The sequence below is a fragment of the Lampetra fluviatilis genome, chromosome 31 (assembly GCF_964198595.1).
Source record: "Lampetra fluviatilis chromosome 31, kcLamFluv1.1, whole genome shotgun sequence".
Lineage (NCBI taxonomy): Eukaryota > Metazoa > Chordata > Hyperoartia > Petromyzontiformes > Petromyzontidae > Lampetra > Lampetra fluviatilis.
In genome coordinates this window covers 8,509,442-8,530,636 of record NC_136305.1, presented here as the reverse complement: position 1 = coordinate 8,530,636, position 21,195 = coordinate 8,509,442, and the positions used below count along the sequence as shown (strand labels likewise).

General features: G+C 50.8%; 1 protein-coding gene across 1 annotated transcript; it reads left to right on the top strand.

The window, feature by feature from the left end:
* Nucleotides 1-895: 895 nt before the first annotated feature.
* Nucleotides 896-4,541, top strand: LOC144943592 (uncharacterized). The gene is made up of 5 exons (XM_078871197.1): nucleotides 896-998; nucleotides 1,798-1,898; nucleotides 2,999-3,142; nucleotides 3,523-3,695; nucleotides 4,373-4,541. Exons 1-5 carry the CDS (start codon nucleotides 924-926, stop codon nucleotides 4,516-4,518), a joined length of 639 nt encoding a protein of 212 aa, XP_078727323.1. The 5' UTR covers nucleotides 896-923; the 3' UTR covers nucleotides 4,519-4,541.
* The last annotated feature ends 16,654 nt before the right edge of the window (nucleotides 4,542-21,195 follow it).

The following is a 21,195-nucleotide window of genomic DNA, read 5'->3' as shown; positions in this document are numbered from 1 at the left end:
ACCCCTTTTTTTCTGGCAACAAAACAGGTGTTAAGATGTTAAAACACCAAACTGAAATATTTTAATTCTAGATTTGAAGCTTTCGTGACTGCAAGGAATCATCTTCTTAGGTTTTTTCGGTAAAGTCACGTAGAAAGTAAAATAAAATAAAAACAAAAATCACGACGTTTCGGAGGCAACACAAGTCTCCGTCATCAGGTGGGACCGTCGCAGCCACATTAGCTGTATCAAGTGATACAGCTAATCTGGCTGTGACGGTCCCACCTGATGACGGAGACTTGTGTTGCCTCCGAAACGTCGTGATTTTTGTTTTTATTTTACTTTCTACGTGACTTTACCGAAAAAACCTAAGAAGATGAAATATTTTACAAGGAATCATGTCCGCATGAACCACAAATAAATATTAAATGTTTTTGTTAACTTGCATCGTTAAGTAATTGTTAATTTGCTATACAGCCAGATAATACGACAAATCACTAGCCTTAAACGCCCATTCATTCATAAAAGTTGAAGGCGGTATAGTACTATAGTAATAGAGCAAGTGCAGAATAACTGAACCGGAATTGATAGCTTGAAAGCATTTCGCGCGGGGCCCTTGAAAGTGCGGGTCCCGTAGCGGGTGACATCACAGATGTGACGTCACCGCTCACTTGGTGACGTTAATTATTGCGCCCCCCCCCCCCCCAAAATACAAAAGTCTATTTTGATACTTTTTGCATTGTGTACAGTCTGGAAGTTACCCACGCGCCAAATTGAAAATTTGTTGCACGTCGGAGAGTACGCTAAACATATCGAACAGACACACAAATTCACCTTTATTTATTTATATCAAGTGCGTCACGGGGATACATGACGTCACCTTCAACGGCCAAATGACGTCACGCGACGTGAACTCGGTTTTGCGCGGGAAAGTTGCGGCTGAGATGGCGACGAGACGCCATCGCGAGTCGCCGCGAGACGGGGACGAGGGGACGAATCGGAGCTTCGACGAGACGGTGGTGAGAGCGAGACCCCCCCTCACCCCCTCCTCCTCCTCGCTCTCTCCGCGTGATTCATCCACTGCTGGATGAGGCCCTCACTCGCTGCGACGCGCTCGGGTCACGCGGGATAACTTTACCATAACTTCACCACGCCGGTCAGCGCGGGTTGTTGGGAGGCATGGAAGTAGAGTACAACTGCGCCATCCTCTGCTGTCAACAACGTAGCCCCGCCAGCCTATAGCACCTGTTATGCAGTGTCTGCCCTCACATTCACGATCTGTCCAGGCGCAGCCTCTGCTGAGAGAGACGAAGCAACCCACGGGTGATGAGACGAAGTTTGCGTCTCTCTCTCAGCTGATGTACCCGTCTGACGTAGTGTGGTGGTGTCACTGCGTAGTGATGTCACTGCGTGGTGGTGTCACTGCGTGATGATGTCACTGCGTGGTGATGTCACTGCGTGATGATGTCATTGCGTGGTGGTGTCACTGCGTGATGATGTCACTGTGAGTGTCACTGTGTGGTGATGTCACTGTGTGATGTCACTGTGTGGTGATGTCACTGTGGTGATGTCACTGTGTGATGATGTCACTGTGTGATGATGTCACTGTGTGATGATGTCACTGTGTGGTGATGTCACTGTGTGGTGATGTCACTGTGTGATGATGTCACTGTGTGATGGTGTCACTGTGATGATGTCACTGTGTGGTGATGTCACTGCGTGGTGATGTCACTGCGTGGTGGTGTCACTGTGTGGTGATGTCACTGTGTGGTAATGTCACTGTGTGATGTCACTGTGTGTGATTGGATCTCTTTCCAGGCCATGGTGAGTGCCATGAAGGAGAAGGTGCATGAGGAGGAGGAGGCCATTCAAGAACTGCAGCCGGACATCAACAAACTGGAGGACTTGCTCAGCCTGAAGTGAGTGTCTCCTCACTCGGCGTGGCGCTGTCACGAGGGCTGGGGAACCTGCGGGCTGGGGGTGGATACAGCTCAGGGGTGGATGAGACTCAGGAGTGGATGAGACTCAGGGGTGGATGTCGCTACATGAGGCCTACCACTCCAAAACAGCTCACAAACAATATGTATCCGTCATGGCAAGCATCGTAGCCACCACAGTCATCGTATTAATAATTATTATTCTGTTCCTTTAGCCAGCAAAGCCTCACTTGCACCTCATTGCTCACTTTCAGGAGACTTCTGCCAAGTTTTCACAGTAGGGAGCGATGATTGCTGCTGCTGTGCATGATCCCCATTGAGTAAATTGCGGTGTAACGTTTCAAATTTTGGAAAGATTCAACCATTATGCCGGCAGACGATGGCCTACTCTTGCGAATAACGTCACAGGATCTTTAACGTCTGCTGGGAGCAAAGCAGACGGCGCGTGGTGGTGTTATTAATATTAACCGTGGCCGCCTATGCCATCGAAACTGTGAATCTCCGCATCAAGCGGTGAACCTGCCACCGCTAGGCAATGTCACCGTCCATCGTTGGTGATTTCTCGCCGGGCAAGGCTTATAGTGGGTTTCCCGCCTTCGTGAGGAAGGGTTTCGGGGCGGCCGCTGTTTTTAAAGAGGCCCGGGTAATGGAACGCTAAACAAGGAGTCGCTTCAATTCTACATTCGCTCAGCCCAATTGACCAATCGTCGCGGCTCCAAACCCCAGTTCAATCCCCCTGGCCGGGTACAGGGGTCGCCAGGTGCTGGACCGTGCAGGCTCAGTGCAGTGTGTGCGGGGTGACGTGTGGGGTGTCGTACTGTGTGTGCGGGTGTTCTGCGGGGTGACGTGAGGGGTGACGTGCAGGGTGACGTGTGGGGTGATGTGAGGGGTGACGTGAGGGGTGACGTGAGGGGTGACGTGAGGGGTGACGTGAGGGGAGATGTGAGGGGTGACGTGTGACGTGAGGGGTGACGTGTGGGGTGACGTGCGGGGTGATGTGAGGGGTGACGTGAGGGGTGATGTGAGGGGTGACGTGCTGTGTGACGTGCGGGGTGACATGCGGGGTGACGTGCGGGGTGCAGGAAGCTGGAGAGAAATAGGATCGTGGCCGTGTGGCCCAAGCTGCAGCAGGTGGACTCGGTGTTGGACGCGGAGTCGGCGAACGTCGTGGAAGAGGCGGAGAGGAAACTCCGGGAGTTGGACGGCGGGGAGACGTCCAGTCACCGGTGACCGAACCTACCCTCCCCCCCCCTTCACCTCACTCATCACCAGCATCATCAGCACCATTATCACACCCATCACAACCCTTATCACCACACTCCATTACCAACAACATCTCTCCATCATCGTGCCACACTCGTTACGACCCTGATGACACCCATCACTATACCAGCACACCCATCATCACACCCTTGTCACACACCGTCGACTCCACTGTCATCATCATCATCACACCCATCTTCACCATTAATCGACCTCATCATCACACACTCATCACCACTCCATCACCACCCGCATCATCATTACAACCATCATGACTAAATAAAACATTACGACTGAGTAAACACTGTGTACGCCCGCCCGTCCGTCCATCCGGCGCTCGCAGGGAGTTGGAGGCGAGCAGGCAGGAGCTCTCGCGCATGGAGCTGCGCCTGCAGGAGGAGACGGCGCGCCTGCGAGACCAGCGGCGAGCCCGGGCGGAGGAGCTGGAGGCGTTGGAGGAGCAGGTGGAGGCGGCGAGGGCGGAGGCGCGCAGCGCGGAGGCGCAGTTCAAACGCGGTAAGCCGAGCCGCCACGATTCGGGGGTCGCAGGTCAAATCACGAACCGTTGCTTCGTCTGCGCCTGTGGTTTTTACACCCATGTGTGTGCTAGTGTGTGTTGTGTGTGTGTGTGTGCTAGTGTGTGTGTGTTGTGTGTGTTAGTGTGTGTGTGTTGTGTGTGTGCTAGTGTGTGTGTGTGTTGTGTGTGTTAGTGTGTGTGTGTTGTGTGTGCTAGTGTGTGTGTGTTGTGTGTGTGTGTGCTAGTGTGTGTGTGTTGTGTGTTAGTGTGTGTGTGTTGTGTGTGCTAGTGTGTGTGTGTTGTGTGTGTGTGAGAGCGGTAGTGTCGCAGTTGACGCGCTGCGCTACGAACCCGGCTACCCGAGTTGGATTCTCGCTCACGGCCAACACTAGTGGCGATTATCTGAACCGGTCATGGATCTCCCTTAGGTCGATTCAGCCTCAAATCAGTACCTGGTGTGCGGTGTGTAAACATCGCCACTGGGGAGACAAAGGCGGTCGGGCGTGGTGCTGGCCACCCACCCCCTCGTGTGCCATTCCCGCCTTCACAGGTGCTCGCTAACAGCACTTCGCCCAACAATTTATTAAGGCTATACGGGGGATATTGTCTTTGTGTCTCTCGCCTTGTGTGTGTGTGTCTGCCCGTGCTCCATGTGCTGCGGTGCCGCGCTGCTCAGCGCACAGCGAGCTTGGCAGCAGGTCGAAGCAGCGGCAGCCGTCGCTGGGCCTCGCCCTGTCACGCGCCGAGGCCGACCGGCGTCTGGACGCGCATGTCCGGGCCAGCGGCCTTCTCGCCGACATCGCCGCCATCCACTCTTCATGAGGCCTCGCGGAGGGGCTGGGAGTCCCGGGGTGGGGCCGGGAAGTCCAGCACCAGTGAGTGGTGGCCATGGGGACCCCAGGAGGGATGGGCTCATGAGACAGAGACCACCATAGAAGCTCAACAAAAAAAAACCCAGGACCTTTTGTGAGAATAATAACAACAGAGCGGAGATCTACATGTGAACGCATTGCCTTGAACAGTTTTTAGTTGTTATTACACAACTGAAAGGATCCAGGACTTTTAATGATCCCAGGAAGATACAGCTTTTTCCGGATGGCAGCTGCCAGCCTCAACAAGAGGACGGTCCTGGGACAAAGCAGGACAGGTGGCAACCCTTAGGGAGTGGCTCAGCATGAGTAAGTGCTTGCTAACAGCACTTGCCCCAACAATCTGTGAAGGCGACATGGGGGAACTTTGTCAGTGTGTGGAACTGGGGGAAGTGGCCGTGCTCTCGGAGTCTCCAGCAGGGGGCGCTGTGCCCCCAGCGTTGTCAGCCGACAATGCGAGCCCAAGTCAGGCGCCCAGAGGTAGGGGGTAGGGTCAGTGGTAAAGCTGGTGCTAGTGGGTTAGTGGTAGGGGCAGGCGGTAAAGCTGTTTCTAGTTAGTGGGTTTGGGTCATAGTGAGGGCTCGTATTATTGGCTAGAAGGCTGGTGGGTGGTTTGTTTGAGAGTTAGTAAGTGTACAGTTGTTGTGAGCGCCAGTTCTAGTGGCTGGCTATTTTGGGGCACTACTCGTGGTTGGTAAGGTTAGAGTTGGTGCTTGAACTAGTGGCAGTAGCTGGTTCGTAAGGTTGGTGGTGGGGGCTGACTGGCTGGTGGGCTGTTTGGTGAGGGTTGGGTTACTGATTCTGAAGACCTCGGGTGTTATACCCACAACACAATTGCACAATAGATTTGTTAAAGATTTTGCCCGAAGAACTGTTGAGAGTTGTTGATGCAGGAGAGCGTTGTTGAGTGTGGGCACCTTCTTCTGATGCTTGGCACTGAGCTCTCCCTGAATAAACAGGGCTCACTGCCAACAGCACTGAGGCCCATAGAGCTGGACCAATGCAGACGAGATGAACAATACAAACGAGACAGAACAATACAAACGAGACAGAACAATACAAATGATACAGAACAATACAAACGAGTCAGAACAATACAAACGAGACGGAACAATACAAACGAGTCAGAACAATACAAACGAGTCAGAACAATACAAACGCGACAGAACAAAAAAACGCGACAGAACAATACAAACGCGACAGAACAAAAAAACGCGACAGAACAATGCAAACGAGTCAGAACAATACAAACGAGACAGAACAATACAAACGAGTCAGAACAATACAAACGAGACAGAACAATGCAAACGAGACAGAACAATACAAACGAGACAGAACAATACAAACGAGTCAGAACAATACAAACGAGACAGAACAATACAAACGAGACAGAACAATACAAACGAGACGGAACAATACAAACGAGACAAACATTACAAACGAGTCAGAACAATACAAACGAGACAGAACAATACAAACGAGACGGAACAATACAAACGAGACGGACCTTACAAACGAGTCAGAACAATACAAACGAGACAGACAGAACAATACAAACGAGACAGAACAATACAAACGAGACGGACATTACAAACGAGACAGAACAATACAAACGAGTCAGAACAATACAAACGAGACGGAATAATACAAACGAGACAGAACAATACAAACGAGTCAGAACAATACAAACGAGTCAGAACAGCGGTACAGAGACGCCACAAAGAAAGTCGAAGATCAAATCGCCAATGGGAGCGCGGCATTGGAATCGGATCGCGCGTCTGCCTAGTGGGGGTGGTGGTGGTGGTGGTGTAGCGGTGGTTGGGGGTGGTGGGGGTGTAGCGGTGGGTGGTGGTGGTGGTGTAGTGGTGGTTGGGGGTGGTGGTGTAGCGGTGGTTGTGGGTGGCGGTGGTGGTGTAGCGGTGGTTGGGGGTGGGTGGTGGTGGTGGTGGTGGTGTAGCGGTGTGTGGGGGTGGTGGTGGTGGTGTAGTAGTGGTTGGGGGTGGTGGTGTAGCGGTGGTTGGGGGTGGTGGTGTAGCGGTGGTTGGGGGTGGGTGGTGGTGGTGTAGCGGTGGGTGGGGGTGGTGGTGGTGTAGTGGTGGTTGGGGGTGGGGGTGGTGGTGTAGCGGTGGTTGGGGGTGGGTGGTGGTGGTGTAGCGGTGTTTGGGGGTGGTGGTGTAGCGGTGGTTGGGGGTGGTGGTGGTGTAGCGGTGGTTGGGGGTGGGGGGTGGTGGTGTAGCGGTGGTTGGGGGTTGTGGTGGTGTAGCGGTGGTTGGGGGTTGTGGTGGTGGTGGTGTAGCGGTGGTTGGGGGTTGTGGTGGGGGTGGTGGTGGTGTAGCGGTGGTTGGGGGTTGTGGTGGTGGTGTAGCGGTGGTTGGGGGTTGTGGTGGGGGTGGTGGTGGTGTAGCGGTGGTTGGGGGTTGTGGTGGGGGTGGTGTAGCGGTGGTTGGGGGTTGTGGTGGGGGTGGTGGTGTAGCGGTGGTTGGGGGTGGGGAGCCGCCGCCACCGGCGAGGCCGCATTGTCCCGCCACTACAAAGCGGCGCTACACACTTAATGACTTCTCAACAGGGTGAAGGGGACCGCTTCATTAGCCCGGGGCGCCGCCCTGGGGAGGGCGGGGGTGGGCGCGCAGTGGGGGAGACGGGGGTGGGATAGGGGGGTTGTGGGTGGGGGGAGGGCACGTGTGGGTGGGGGGTTGTGGGTGGTAGGGGGGGGTCACGCTTGTTTTTCCTCGTGGAACTAAATGAGTCGGCACGTGCCGCTGGGGGAATTGACGCGCGCCAGGAATGCGAGTAGCAGCAGGAGCCGTCGGCTCCAGACGCAGAATCGCCCTCGGTGTGTCGCCTTCACGAGACGGTGTTGGCAAGCGCCTGTTCAGGCCGGCACGCGGCACGAGAGGGCTGTGGGGTGGATAACCTCACGCCCGGCCAACCTCACGCCCGGCCGTCTTTGTTCCCCCGAGCGCTGAGGTTTATTATAAACAGCATCGAGTACTAAGTTTAGGCTGAGTCGACCTTCGGGAGGCCCAGAACCGGTTTGGAATTATGATTCGCTTCCACCGTTATTGGTCGCGAGCGTGAATTGTGAAGTCTCGATCGCCGGGTTCGTTGTGCCGTCCGCTAACCACTGCGCCACCGCTCCCTGCTCGCAGACAAAGGGTCCCGCGTGTAGCCTCTTCCAAACACAACTTTGAAACTTTGATGAGCGCATCGTGTAAAGCTCGTCGAGAGGAACAGATCGACGTGTCGGTCGCCTTCAACAGACATCAAATGACGTCGCAACGCAGTTAATGCGAGAGCCGGGGGCTTATGGGACCAGGTCCATGTGTCCCAAGCTCTGGGTATGGGTGAACCAGCACAGACCATGGAGCCACAACAACGCACGGGAACCGGCATTGGGCAAACACTCCCCAATGTTCAAAAATTACCTCCAAATCACTCGGTTCAGATCACCAACACTGCGAGCCCCATTGGCAGGACGGCTTCTAAACACGAGTGTGTCAGTCTCCGTGAGACTTCCCTGCAAGCTACTAAGCACGCGTGATTGTGAATAACAGTCTGGGACTTAACAAGGAGCGGGGATTCAACCGCGTGGATGAGCAGAGGGGAGGTGGAGGAGGGAGCTCCACGGAGCGTTACAAACGACGTTTCAGATCGTGGGTGCGTGGAGAGAGGAGGTTTGTGAACTCGTTGCGGCTTCCAGCAGAGCAGGCCCACGGGACGGGTCCGGCTGGAAGGGTACAGCCACTGGCTCATCGTGGGTGCGACCTTCTCGATCACCGTCTCTGCCCAACGTCCCGGCAACGTCGCTCCATGTCGCCTCGGTGTTACCATCGGAGGGTTGTTTTGTCACAAAGATCCCCCTTGTGTAGCCCGAGCACGCTGTTGGGGCAAGTGCTGTTAGCGAGTAGCATCCCGTGAAGGCCGGCTCGGCACACGAGGGGGTGGGTGGCCAGCACCACGCCCGGCCGCTTTTAGTATCAATTGTGGCGATGTTTACACAGCACACAAGGTACTCATTTGAGACGGAGTGGAGACCCAGGACCCATTTAAATAATCGTCACTGGTGCTGGCCGTTAGTGGGAATCGAACTTTGGTCGCCGGGTTCATAGCGCATCGCGCTAAGCGCTACACCACCGCTCTCCACTGCTGGCACGCTGCTGTACAAGATGCATATTCCGCCTTTGTATTTGTGTGTCTTTGTCTGCCATACACACTCAACCTGCCGTCACGCGTTCTGCTGCACGCTGACGTGAACACCCATTCATTGCAGGAGACGCGATCCATTCTCCACGAGCCTGGTTTCCTCCGAACCCAGAATCTAGATCCGCCTGATACAGAATCCAGATCCGCCTGATCCAGAATCCAGATCCGCCCGATACAGAATCCAGATCCGCCCGATACAGACTCCAGATCCTCCTGATACAGAATCCAGATCCTCCTGATACAGAATCCAGATCCGCCTGATCCAGACTCCAGATCCGCCTGATCCAGACTCCAGATCCTCCTGATACAGACTCCAGATCCGCCCGATACAGACTCCAGATCCGCCTGATACAGACTCCAGATCCGCCTGATCCAGACTCCAGATCCGCCTGATCCAGACTCCAGATCCGCCTGATCCAGACTCCAGATCCGCCCGATACAGACTCCAGATCCGCCTGATCCAGACTCCAGATCCGCCTGATCCAGACTCCAGATCCGCCCGATACAGACTCCAGATCCGCCCGATACAGACTCCAGATCCGCCTGATCCAGACTCCAGATCCGCCTGATCCAGACTCCAGATCCGCCCGATACAGACTCCAGATCCGCCTGATCCAGACTCCAGATCCGCCTGATCCAGACTCCAGATCCGCCTGATCCAGACTCCAGATCCGCCTGATACAGAATCCCTTGATCCAGAATCCACATGCCGCGGATCCAGATCGCCTTGCGCTGGCTCCCGTCTCCCTCGCAGCCGGAGGAGGCCGTGTGGCCGGAAACCCGACACCTGGGGAAGTGGGGCAGGAGGAGGGGGGGCATCAGAGAGAGAGAGCTGAGAGAGCTGCTGCTGGGGGAGGGAGGGGAGATGGAATGAGAGATAAGGAGAGAGTCGGGGAGGGTGAGTTGAGGTTGGGGAGACGGCGGCGGCAGCAGCAGCAGCTCGAGAGGGGAATAGGAGGAGGAGGAGAGGGGGGAGGCTGGGAGTAGAGACGAGGTGAGAGAGGCATGGGGAGAGAGAGGCATGGAGAGGGAGCCAGGAGGACAAGGGGAGTTGGGGGGGCCCGGGCACAACATTCCCCTGCAGGGTCGCGCCCCCCCCCCTGTCTCGATGCCCCCCCCCGTCTTGGTGCCCCCCCTGTCTCGGTGCCCCCCCCCTCACGGCACTGCGGCGGCGGACCTTAGGGCGCAGAGAGAGTTGGTGGGGGGGGGGGTGAGACTCCGACAATTGTTTAGTGGAAATTTACCTCATGAAAGTCACCACTTTGAATGTGTTTATTGTGTGTACTGTACTTATAGAGGGGGGGGGGTGCAGTGTACAGTGCACGAATACAGTATCTAAACCGCTTCAAGTGAAATCTCGTGACCCCTTCCCACCCCCCCGAAGTTCGAGATCTGCCTCGTTGGTGTCGCTCGCTCTGCTGTGCAGCTCAACTTCCTTCATGACGCCTCGAGGTAGCAGCAGCAGCATCATCCAGCCTGGTTCTACCCCGGCTTCACCTCAGCCCGGGTGGAACGGGAGTGGAGGGGGGTGGAGCGGGGTTGGAGGGGGAGTGGAGCGGGGGTGGAGTGGGGGTGGAGCAGGGGTGGAGCGGAGGTGGAGTGGGGGTGGAGCGGGGGTGGAGCCAGAGTGGAGCCAGGGTGGAGCAGGGGTGGAGCCAGGGTGGAGCGGGGGTGGAGTGATCCGGGACGACTCACAGCTCGGATGTCGAGACGCGCGTGCTGGGGGAGGGCCACGTGCACTCTTCGCACTGTGGAGTGTTCGCACTGCAACTATTTCACGTGCTATGAAGAAGGGCAAAGTGCCTCAACTTAAACGAATGTTTTTTGTTCCATGAATACGGGCTATTGGCCGAAACGTCGCCTGTCGTGCATTGTTTATTTGAAGGCCGCGAAGTGTTTTTGACGAATGTGTTGAGTTTTCATTGACACCAGTGGACGGAGGGCATCGTGCCGTGGGGGAGAGGGGCATGGCTGTCGATGAGGAGGAGGGCAGTGAACCGGGCCGTGGGGGATGGGATAAATCCTCTGAAATTTGAAACTCTGGCCAAGCGAAAGAGCAGAGTGCGTGACTTTGTGTGCACGCGTGTGAATGTGTGTACACGAGTGTAACGACCTGCCTGGAGAAGAAAAGTACAGGACGGTGGAGTCCTCCGTGAGAGTAGGAGAAGCCTCTGTGCTATCTTGAAGACTTTTGACTTTTTAACAACTTTTATTGCCGCCAGTAGCAAAAGCACTGGAGGCGATTTCAATATGAAATACACAAAGTCACCAGCAAACAAATGAAAATGAACGCTACAAATCGACGCGCTGTGGCGCTAAAAGCACCGCGCACAATACAAAAGAAAAGTCACGTGGTGGTGGTGGTGGTGGTCATTGCGCACGCCACGGTGACGAGCGAGCGCTTCAGAAGGTGAACACGAGGGTGCCGTCCACGCAGGTTACAGAGAGGGGCTTTTCTGGCTCCCCAGCGTTCGAAGAAGACGTGCACATCACCGACATGTGTGTGGTACGCGTGCTCCAGCCGGAGCCGCGCCTTAAGCAGGCCTCTGAACACTGGAAGCACAGAGCAGCCGTCAGTGTCACCCTCCAGCATCTTTTTTCTCGTTTTGTACACCGCCATGCAGCGCAAATCTACCAAGGAAGGACTTGTGGCTGCACCTCAGAGCTCTACATCCTCTCTGACCTGTCCCAGTGTGCCACAGAGAATCCCGGGCTCGGATTGGCCTGTTCAGCCATCTGCGCACTCATCAAAACCCAACAAAATGACAAACGTGCCATGGTCACCATCAACTATGATGGACGAACAAGAGAAGAGAGAGAGAGAGATGCAACGGGACTGCTCTGGGTGTGATCGACTGCGCGCGCGTCAGTGCGGGGAGCGGTGGTGTAGCGCTACGAACCCGGCGACCCGAGTTCGATTCCCGCTCACGGCCAACACCAGTGTCGATTATCTGAACCAGTCCTGGGCTTCCCCTCGGTCGACTCGGCCTCAAATTAGTAGCTGCTGCGATGTGTCCTAATATCGCTGCGAGGGAGACAAAGGCGGTCATGGCGTGGTTGCTACCCACAACCCTCGTGTACCGTGCCAGGCTTTAAAGGTGCTCGCTAACAGCACTTGCCCCCACAGTCTGTTAAGGCTATACCGGGGTTTTGTATTTTACGCATAAGTGTGGGGAGCGGTGGCAAAGTGGTTAGCGCACTGCTCTATGAACCCCGTGACCCGATTTCCATTCCCGCTCACGTCCAGCATCGGTGATGAATAATCTCCCTTCTAGGTCGACTCGACCATAAAATGAGTAACCTGGTGCTGTGTGTAAACATCAGCACTGGGTGAGACAAAGGCGGCCGGGCGCGGTGGTGGCCCCCACCCCCCCCCCTTTTCGTGTGTTGTTCCGCCCTGAATAGGTGCTAGTCGCTAACAGCACTTGCCCCAACAGTCTGTAGAAGGCTATGCGGTGGCATCGTTGTCTTTGTCTTTATCTTTGCCGAAGGCTGTTTCGACGTCGGTGTGCGTGTGCGTGACTAATTAGCTTGAACGCCCGTGGCATCTTGAGCGCTGCGGTCTGTGCGTGTGCGTTATTGTGTTCTGTGATTGAGGTATTTGTGTGTCCTGCGCTGTGTTTGGGGCGTCCGTCGCCGCGCGTGCCAATGAGTCGATTGTGTGCCGCGTGGATCAGCGCCGCGGTGCCCATTGTCTGAGGGTGTAACAATGTGGGTCATTGTGTTGTCATTGTGTCGTCATTGCGTCGTCATTGTGTCCGCGAGTCGTGAGTGGCGTGGCGGGCGAGCGCGCTTCGCTGCTAGACCCCGGCCAGCCATCGGTTCGATTCTCATCTACGCAGCGGCATCTGTTCTGAAAAAAATGAATTAAAAAGTTTGTGTCCTGAGACCTCCGCTAGGTCGACTCAGCCTTTAAACGCGGGTGAAGTTCGCCAAAGGGAAGACAAAGGCGGATTGGCATGGTTCTGGCTTCACCAATCAGCGATATGTCTGTGGGGGAGCGGTAGTGTAGTGGTTAGCGCTACGCTGCGCTACGAACCCGGCAACCCGAGTTCGATTCCCGCTCACGGCCAACACCCAGTGACGATTATCTGAACCGCTCCTGGGCCTACCCTAGGTCGACTCAGCCTCAAATGAGTACCTGATGCGGTGTGTAGTAAACATCGCCATTGGGGAGACAAAGGCGGTCGGGCGTGGTTGCTGGCGACCCACCCCCTCGTGTGCCGTGCCGGCCTTCATATGTGCTCGCTAACAGCACTTGCCCCAGCAGTCTGTTCAGGCTTTACCGGGGATCTTTGTCTTAACTTCTTCTTCGTGGGGAATGGTGGCGCAGTGGTTAGCGCGCTGCGCTACCAACCAGGCCACCCAAGTTTCATTCCCACTCACGGCCAACACCAGTGAAGATTATATTTACTGCTTCTGGGCCTCCCTTAGATCTACTCAGTCTCAAATTACTACCAGGTGCGGTATATAAACATCGCCACGAGGGAGACAAAGGCGGTCGGGCGTGTTGCTGCCCCAACAGTCCGTTAAGGATATACTGGGCATCTGTGTCTATTCCTCTGATATTAACAAGATCCATTAGCAGGCATTTCGCTTCCTCCTGCTCATACCTGTCTTTTCGCATGCAAAGTAAGAGTATATCCTAGGATTGAAGGTTTCGTGACTGCAGGAATTACTATACTCATTCGTTCTTTCGTTTTTAATTTTATTTTATTTCTACATACGTGACTTTACCGAAAAAACCAATGAGTATAAGGGTCTATTTCATCCCATCAGCCACGCGACCTTCTGGTACATCATAATTTCAGCAGCATGGGTGCAGTGCAATCAACACTCTTAAGTCGTCGTGACGTTCAGCTTCTGTTTGGCCGGATAGAGGGGGGCTAAGCGGACGCCGCACTGGCTGGAGAAGCTGACGCGGTACGGAAGGACGTGGAAGTTGAGTGGACTTGTCGATGAGCGATACCAGCGGGTGTCAAGATCGGCCTCTGTGGAGGAGGCTTGTGAAGGACGCTGCTACTGGGCAGTTGGAGGCAGTCGCCCTCCAGCAACAACAAAGGGCTGTGTTGGCGTTCATAGGTGCTCGCAAACAGCACTTGCCCCGACTGTTTGGGTTATATGGGAATCTTTGTACGTGTGTGTGTGTATATATATAATGTGCGTGTGGTGATGTGTGTGGGGGTGTTCGCCCCGTGACCCTGCCCGGCAGGAGCTCTCATCTCACGGAGCCGGGAGTCCTGATCGATAACAGCTGCTCCGAGCGAGGCGGGGTGGGGGCATCAGACACACTGAGATACACACAGCGAACTAGAGACACAGAGACACACAGGAGACACAGAGACACACAGGGAACTGGAGATAGAGACATATGGAACTTGACACAGGAGCTCACTGAAGGAATTGTGTACAGTTGTTTTAGGCCACAATGCTGTCTAGTTAAACCCATAATGGATCGAAGGCAGGCCAGCCTGCATTTTTCAAACTGGCGGAGATGTTCTGTTTGAGAGCTCCACGTTTGGCAAGCTTAGAGGCGGGAAGGCAATGACTGTGGCCGACAAAACCCAGAGCTTCGTGTGGAGCCATAGACCAGCTAGCTGCCACACAGCAGCGTTACGCAGCTGACGGAAAAATAATGCCGCTCGACTGATTCGGACAAAATTGTGCCCTCACACACACACAGAGGACATCTGGCTGCGAGTAATTTGAAAATTCTGCCCAGGGTTTACTTGCGCTGAACCAATGCTGCTGAAACTATAGAGTGGACGATACGAGTTGGAGGCTGCCGGCTCGTTTACACCGTGGGGCATGATGACTATCACAGAGTAAGCTTACTGTCTTCTGTAAATTGGCACTGGAATAGTCAATCTATTAGTAGCGATTGAGTTACAGATAACCCCTTCAATACAGTAATCGCAAAGTATCACAGTTCCTCAATAATAAACTCATTCATACTGAGAAAAAATAATCACAACCCGTTGCTGACACATTGCATTGTGGGAATGTTTGTTGAATGTGCAGGCAACCTGGCAATGCACCCATGGGGCCAGTTAAACATTAATCCTCATCAGGCCCCACGGTGTCAACAAGTGCAGTCTCCAACTCGTAGTGTCCCGTCTGGGCCTCTCTCTCTCTCTACGCGTCCCTGTTAGACATCAATATAGGTTATAGAGGTTTCTTGCGCATGCAACGAACCCTTTCTGTCGCCTCCTGCTCGCTCACATGATCGATCTGCGTGAGTTGATGTCACTGTTAGACTAACAACAGTGGTTCTTAACCTTTACTGCAGCCTTGCAATCCCTTTGGCTCTCAATCGTAAACAAAAATATATACGGTTAATGAACACATAAGGTTTGATGCAAGGCCGTAATTATAATATATATTGGGGGGGACATATGCCCCCCCCCCAATATTTAACTATGTTCAAAATGTCCCCCCCAATATATTGCTTTAATTTAAAAAAAATATATATAATAATTGCTATGCTATGTAAATAAAAACAACAATTTGCTGAACCTTGGCCACAATATCTGGACTTGTCTTCATATAACAATGCATAGATTTCTGTTTAAATGATTGTGGTTATGGTTGTACTTTATTAATCCCTAATCTCTGCCATTACATACAATGAAACAAGAAAAGATAAAAAAAGCAATGTAATACAATACACCATTAGACATTATTGTAAGAAACAAATAAAAACTCTATCCCATGGGTTAGTGAATATTTTCATATTTTAGGCAGGAAATTCGTTTTCAAATTTAGATTTTTTTCTGGGGGGGGACCCCTAGACCCCCTGGAAGATTTGCCCCCCCCCCCCCCCAATGTTGACTCCATGGCTACGGCCTTGGTTTGATGAAACGAAGTAGTTGTTCTTACGTGCCCGTGCTTAATTTGTGTTGTCGATTCTTTCTCTCCTTAAAAACCAATCTGGCCACGTCTCGCAACCCCCAGAAAGGGCATCTCGCACCCCTAGGGTATGCGTGCACCCCAGGTTTAAGAACTCGCTGGACTAAAATGTAGAGTTTCGATTTAAAGCTTTCGTGACTGCAGGGATTCATCTTCTTGGTTCTTTCGGTAAAGTCACGTAGAAGGGAAATAATAAAATAATAAAAATAAAACATAATAAAATATAATTCTCAATTGTATGTTAGTATGTTTAATTTGTATTATTTTATTATTTGTAATATTTCTATTATTTTATTATTTCCCTTCTACGTGACTTTACCAAAAGAACCAAGAAGATAAAATGTAGAGCTTACCTCGCACCCGCACCTAACTTTTTTGTTTAACATCACACTTGCAGTGTTTTTACACGCTTTTATTTAACTCACTCCGTTTGTTGTATCCTCAAAAAATAAATCTTGTAACTAAATTTTTACCCACTTCCCAATGTGCTATCAACTGCAAACTTGAAATACTTATGTCATACTGATGACAATACTATGTTCTATCATAAAAAAATCAAAAACATATTTTTAAACATTTTACACGCTTTTATTTAACTTGCTATGTGTGTTGTCGTATCCTAAAATCTTGTAACTCAATTTCAACCGTCTTCCCAATGTCGTATCGACTGCAAACTTGGTATAGGTATGTCATACTGATGACAATACTATATTCTGTCATTGAAAAAAATATATTTTTTAAACAATCTTTGTTACGGCTCTAATTGTCCACGTTTACGGCTCTAATTGTCGACGCTCAACTCACGTTGCCTGTAAATGACCACGGTCCCTTACGTCACGGCAAGCCTCTCGGAGCCACGCCGAGGAAGGAGGGGAGGGGCGATGGGGGAAGGGGCAGGGGCAGCTCGGACAGTACATTTCATTAAAGCGTGTTTAAAAAAAAAATTTTTTTATTTGTTTTGACTCGCGCCTGTTTCGTGTACACGACAGTTGAACACCTCGTGTGTCCGTTGCGCAATGTCCCTCAAGGACCTCTCCCCTGCTCGTTCCCTACAACCTCGACGATGTTTTCACACACTTTTATTTAACTCACTCTGTCTGTTGTTGTATCCTCAAATCTTGTAACTCACTTTGAACCCACTTCCCAATGTGGTATCGACTGCAAACTTGGTATATGTATGTCATACTGATGACAATACTATATTCTATCATTAAAATAAAAAAAATCTATATTTTTAAACATTATTTTTTATGTTATGTTTCGGCTTGGGTCTAATTGTCCACGCTCAACTTTAAATCTCCACGGCCCCTTACGCTATGGCAAGCTTCGGGGCCACTTCCTGGAGTCGTGGAGTTCTGCCGTTACGAGTAGGGTACATTTCATTAAAGCGTGTTTTAAAAAAAAGTATTTTTAAATATTACTTTTTATTTGGTCTCTGTTTTGTTGCTGCCACCGCCGCCGCTGCTGCTGTGCTCACGCAGCGCCACAGATCTCCCGTGGTAAAATAAAAAAAACAGATAGCCGGGCAACTGGCAACGCGGGACCATCATCCGTGTGTAGTGGGTTCATTTGAGAGGCACACTTGACTTAGGAGGCAACAAGTTTATTATCTGACCCCCCGCGGGGGGTAACTATATAACCGGGTCAGGTCAGTTAACACGCTGCCTGACCCACGATGCCGAGCGTGAAGACCCGAGACCGAAGAGACGTAGCACGGCGAGGTTTCATTCCAGATCGGCTCTCGGGACCTCCCTTTTATGCCCCTGAGCGTGGCCTGGCTCCGCCCTCGGCCACGCCCCCTTCTGGATCCTCCCAGAAGGTTCTGGGCCATGCACCACGTGTCCCTCTCGCCAACTTTGGCCCACATTCTTACCCTGTCCTGGTCACGTGCCCTCTCGGGTTCAACCAGACTGTCACGTCCTCAACTGCCCTCTCTCTGACAGTCGCCAGAACCATGCCCCCCAGGGCCCCCTTCCATGCCAGAACATAACTCTGGTGTCAGAGAGAGGCTCTAACGCTCTCAGTAGCTGGCGCTAAACGCCGTAGGGATCCAATATACATCACTACACGCGTAACAAGGCCGCGCGCGTGCACGCGCTGAGTTGTTTTCATCGCAACTGCTCGGTATTTGGGGGGCCGGCGCTGTTTTGGAGTTGGCTCCAGCGTTGGTGTCGGTGTTAGAGCAAGCGTTAGTGACCGAGCTAGCGCTGCTGCTCGTCTGATGTTTGCGTTTGTGCACTGGATAGTCGTCCGATGTTCGTGTTAGTGTTATATAGCTAGAGTTAGTGCTAGTGTTAGTGCTAGTGTTATATAGCTAGAGTTAGTGCTAGTGTTAGTGTTAGTGATAGTGTTAGTGTTAGTGCTAGTGTTAGTGCTAGTGTTATATAGCTAGAGTTAGTGCTAGAGTTAGTGCTAGTGTTAGTGCTAGTGTCTAGTGCTAGTGTTAGTGATAGTGTTAGTGCTAGAGTTAGTGCTAGTGTTAGTGCTAGTGTTAGTGCTAGTGTTAGTGATAGTGTTAGTGCTAGAGTTAGTGCTAGAGTTAGTGCTAGTGTTAGTGCTAGTGTTAGTGCTAGAGTTAGTGCTAGAGTTAGTGCTAGAGTTAGTGCTAGAGTTAGTGCTAGTGTTAGTGATAGTGTTAGTGATAGTGTTAGTGCTAGAGTTAGTGCTAGAGTTAGTGCTAGTGTTAGTGTTAGTGCTAGAGTTAGTGCTAGAGTTAGTGCTAGTGTTAGTGCTAGAGTTAGTGCTAGTGTTAGTGTTAGTGCTAGAGTTAGTGCTAGAGTTAGTGCTAGTGTTAGTGATAGTGTTAGTGCTAGTGTTAGTGCTAGAGTTAGTGCTAGAGTTAGTGCTAGAGTTAGTGCTAGAGTTAGTGCTAGAGTTAGTGCTAGTGTTAGTGCTAGAGTTAGTGCTAGAGTTAGTGCTAGAGTTAGTGCTAGAGTTAGTGCTAGTGTTAGTGCTAGAGTTAGTGCTAGTGTTAGTGCTAGAGTTAGTGCTAGAGTTAGTGCTAGAGTTAGTGCTAGAGTTAGTGCTAGAGTTAGTGCTAGTGTTAGTGTTAGTGCTAGAGTTAGTGCTAGAGTTAGTGCTAGTGTTAGTGTTAGTGCTAGAGTTAGTGCTAGAGTTAGTGCTAGTGTTAGTGCTAGAGTTAGTGCTAGTGTTAGTGTTAGTGCTAGAGTTAGTGCTAGAGTTAGTGCTAGTGTTAGTGATAGTGTTAGTGCTAGTGTTAGTGCTAGAGTTAGTGCTAGAGTTAGTGCTAGTGTTAGTGCTAGTGCTAGTGTTAGTGATAGTGTTAGTGCTAGTGTTAGTGCTAGAGTTAGTGCTAGAGTTAGTGTTAGTGCTAGAGTTAGTGCTAGTGTTAGTGCTAGAGTTAGTGCTAGAGTTAGTGTTAGTGCTAGTGTTAGTGATAGTGTTAGTGCTAGTGTTAGTGATAGTGTTAGTGTTAGTGTTAGTGCTAGTGCTAGAGTTAGTGATAGTGTTAGTGCTAGAGTTAGTGCTAGTGTTAGTGTTAGTGCTAGAGTTAGTGCTAGAGTTAGTGTTAGTGTTAGTGATAGTGTTAGTGCTAGAGTTAGTGATAGTGTTAGTGCTAGAGTTAGTGCTAGTGTTAGTGTTAGTGATAGAGTTAGTGCTAGAGTTAGTGCTAGTGTTAGTGCTAGAGTTAGTGCTAGTGTTAGTGCTAGAGTTAGTGCTAGTGTTAGTGCTAGAGTTAGTGCTAGTGTTAGTGCTAGTGTTAGTGTTAGTGTTAGTGCTAGAGTTAGTGCTAGTGTTAGTGCTAGTGTTAGTGCTAGAGTTAGTGCTAGTGTTAGTGCTAGAGTTAGTGCTAGTGTTAGTGCTAGAGTTAGTGCTAGTGTTAGTGCTAGAGTTAGTGCTAGTGTTAGTGTTAGTGCTAGAGTTAGTGCTAGTGTTAGTGTTAGTGCTAGAGTTAGTGCTAGAGTTAGTGCTAGTGTTAGTGTTAGTGCTAGAGTTAGTGCTAGAGTTAGTGCTAGTGTTAGTGCTAGTGTTAGTGCTAGAGTTAGTGTTAGTGTTAGTGCTAGAGTTAGTGCTAGTGTTAGTGCTAGAGTTAGTGCTAGAGTTAGTGCTAGTGTTAGTGTTAGTGCTAGAGTTAGTGCTAGTGTTAGTGCTAGAGTTAGTGATAGTGTTAGTGCTAGTGTTAGTGCTAGAGTTAGTGCTAGTGTTAGTGCTAGAGTTAGTGCTAGTGTTAGTGCTAGAGTTAGTGCTAGTGTTAGTGCTAGAGTTAGTGCTAGTGTTAGTGTTAGAGTTAGTGATAGTGTTAGTGCTAGAGTTAGTGCTAGAGTTAGTGCTAGTGTTAGTGCTAGAGTTAGTGCTAGAGTTAGTGCTAGTGTTAGTGCTAGAGTTAGTGCTAGAGTTAGTGCTAGTGTTAGTGTTAGAGTTAGTGCTAGTGTTAGTGCTAGAGTTAGTGCTAGAGTTAGTGCTAGTGTTAGTGCTAGAGTTAGTGCTAGAGTTAGTGTTAGAGTTAGTGATAGTGTTAGTGCTAGTGTTAGTGCTAGAGTTAGTGCTAGTGTTAGTGTTAGAGTTAGTGATAGTGTTAGTGCTAGTGTTAGTGCTAGAGTTAGTGATAGTGTTAGTGCTAGTGTTAGTGCTAGAGTTAGTGCTAGTGTTAGTGCTAGTGTTAGTGCTAGAGTTAGTGCTAGTGTTAGTGCTAGAGTTAGTGCTAGAGTTAGTGCTAGAGTTAGTGCTAGTGTTAGTGTTAGTGCTAGAGTTAGTGCTAGAGTTAGTGCTAGTGTTAGTGTTAGTGATAGTGTTAGTGCTAGTGTTAGTGCTAGAGTTAGTGCTAGTGTTAGTGCTAGTGCTAGAGTTAGTGCTAGTGTTAGTGCTAGTGTTAGTGCTAGAGTTAGTGCTAGTGTTAGTGTTAGTGCTAGAGTTAGTGCTAGAGTTAGTGCTAGTGTTAGTGTTAGTGATAGTGCTAGTGTTAGTGTTAGTGCTAGAGTTAGTGCTAGTGTTAGTGCTAGTGTTAGTGCTAGTGTTAGTGTTAGTGCTAGAGTTAGTGCTAGAGTTAGTGCTAGTGTTAGTGTTAGTGATAGTGTTAGTGCTAGAGTTAGTGCTAGAGTTAGTGCTAGAGTTAGTGCTAGAGTTAGTGCTAGTGTTAGTGCTAGTGTTAGTGCTAGAGTTAGTGCTAGAGTTAGTGCTAGAGTTAGTGCTAGAGTTAGTGCTAGAGTTAGTGCTAGAGTTAGTGCTAGTGTTAGTGCTAGAGTTAGTGCTAGAGTTAGTGCTAGAGTTAGTGCTAGAGTTAGTGCTAGTGTTAGTGCTAGAGTTAGTGCTAGAGTTAGTGCTAGTGTTAGTGCTAGTGTTAGTGCTAGTGTTAGTGCTAGTGTTAGTGCTAGTGTTAGTGCTAGAGTTAGTGCTAGTGTTAGTGCTAGTGTTAGTGCTAGTGTTAGTGCTAGAGTTAGTGCTAGTGTTAGTGTTAGTGCTAGAGTTAGTGTTAGTGTTAGTGCTAGAGTTAGTGTTAGTGCTAGAGTTAGTGTTAGTGTTAGTGCTAGTGTTAGTGCTAGTGTTAGTGCTAGTGTTA

Coding starts and splice junctions, on each gene's coding strand:
- LOC144943592 (XM_078871197.1), top strand. CDS start 924: ATGGCGACGAGACGCCATCGCGAGTCGCCGCGAGACGGGGACGAGGGG. Junction 999..1,797: donor GGAGCTTCGACGAGACGGTG/GTGAGAGCGAGA, acceptor ATCTCTTTCCAG/GCCATGGTGAGTGCCATGAA. Junction 1,899..2,998: donor GAGGACTTGCTCAGCCTGAA/GTGAGTGTCTCC, acceptor TGCGGGGTGCAG/GAAGCTGGAGAGAAATAGGA.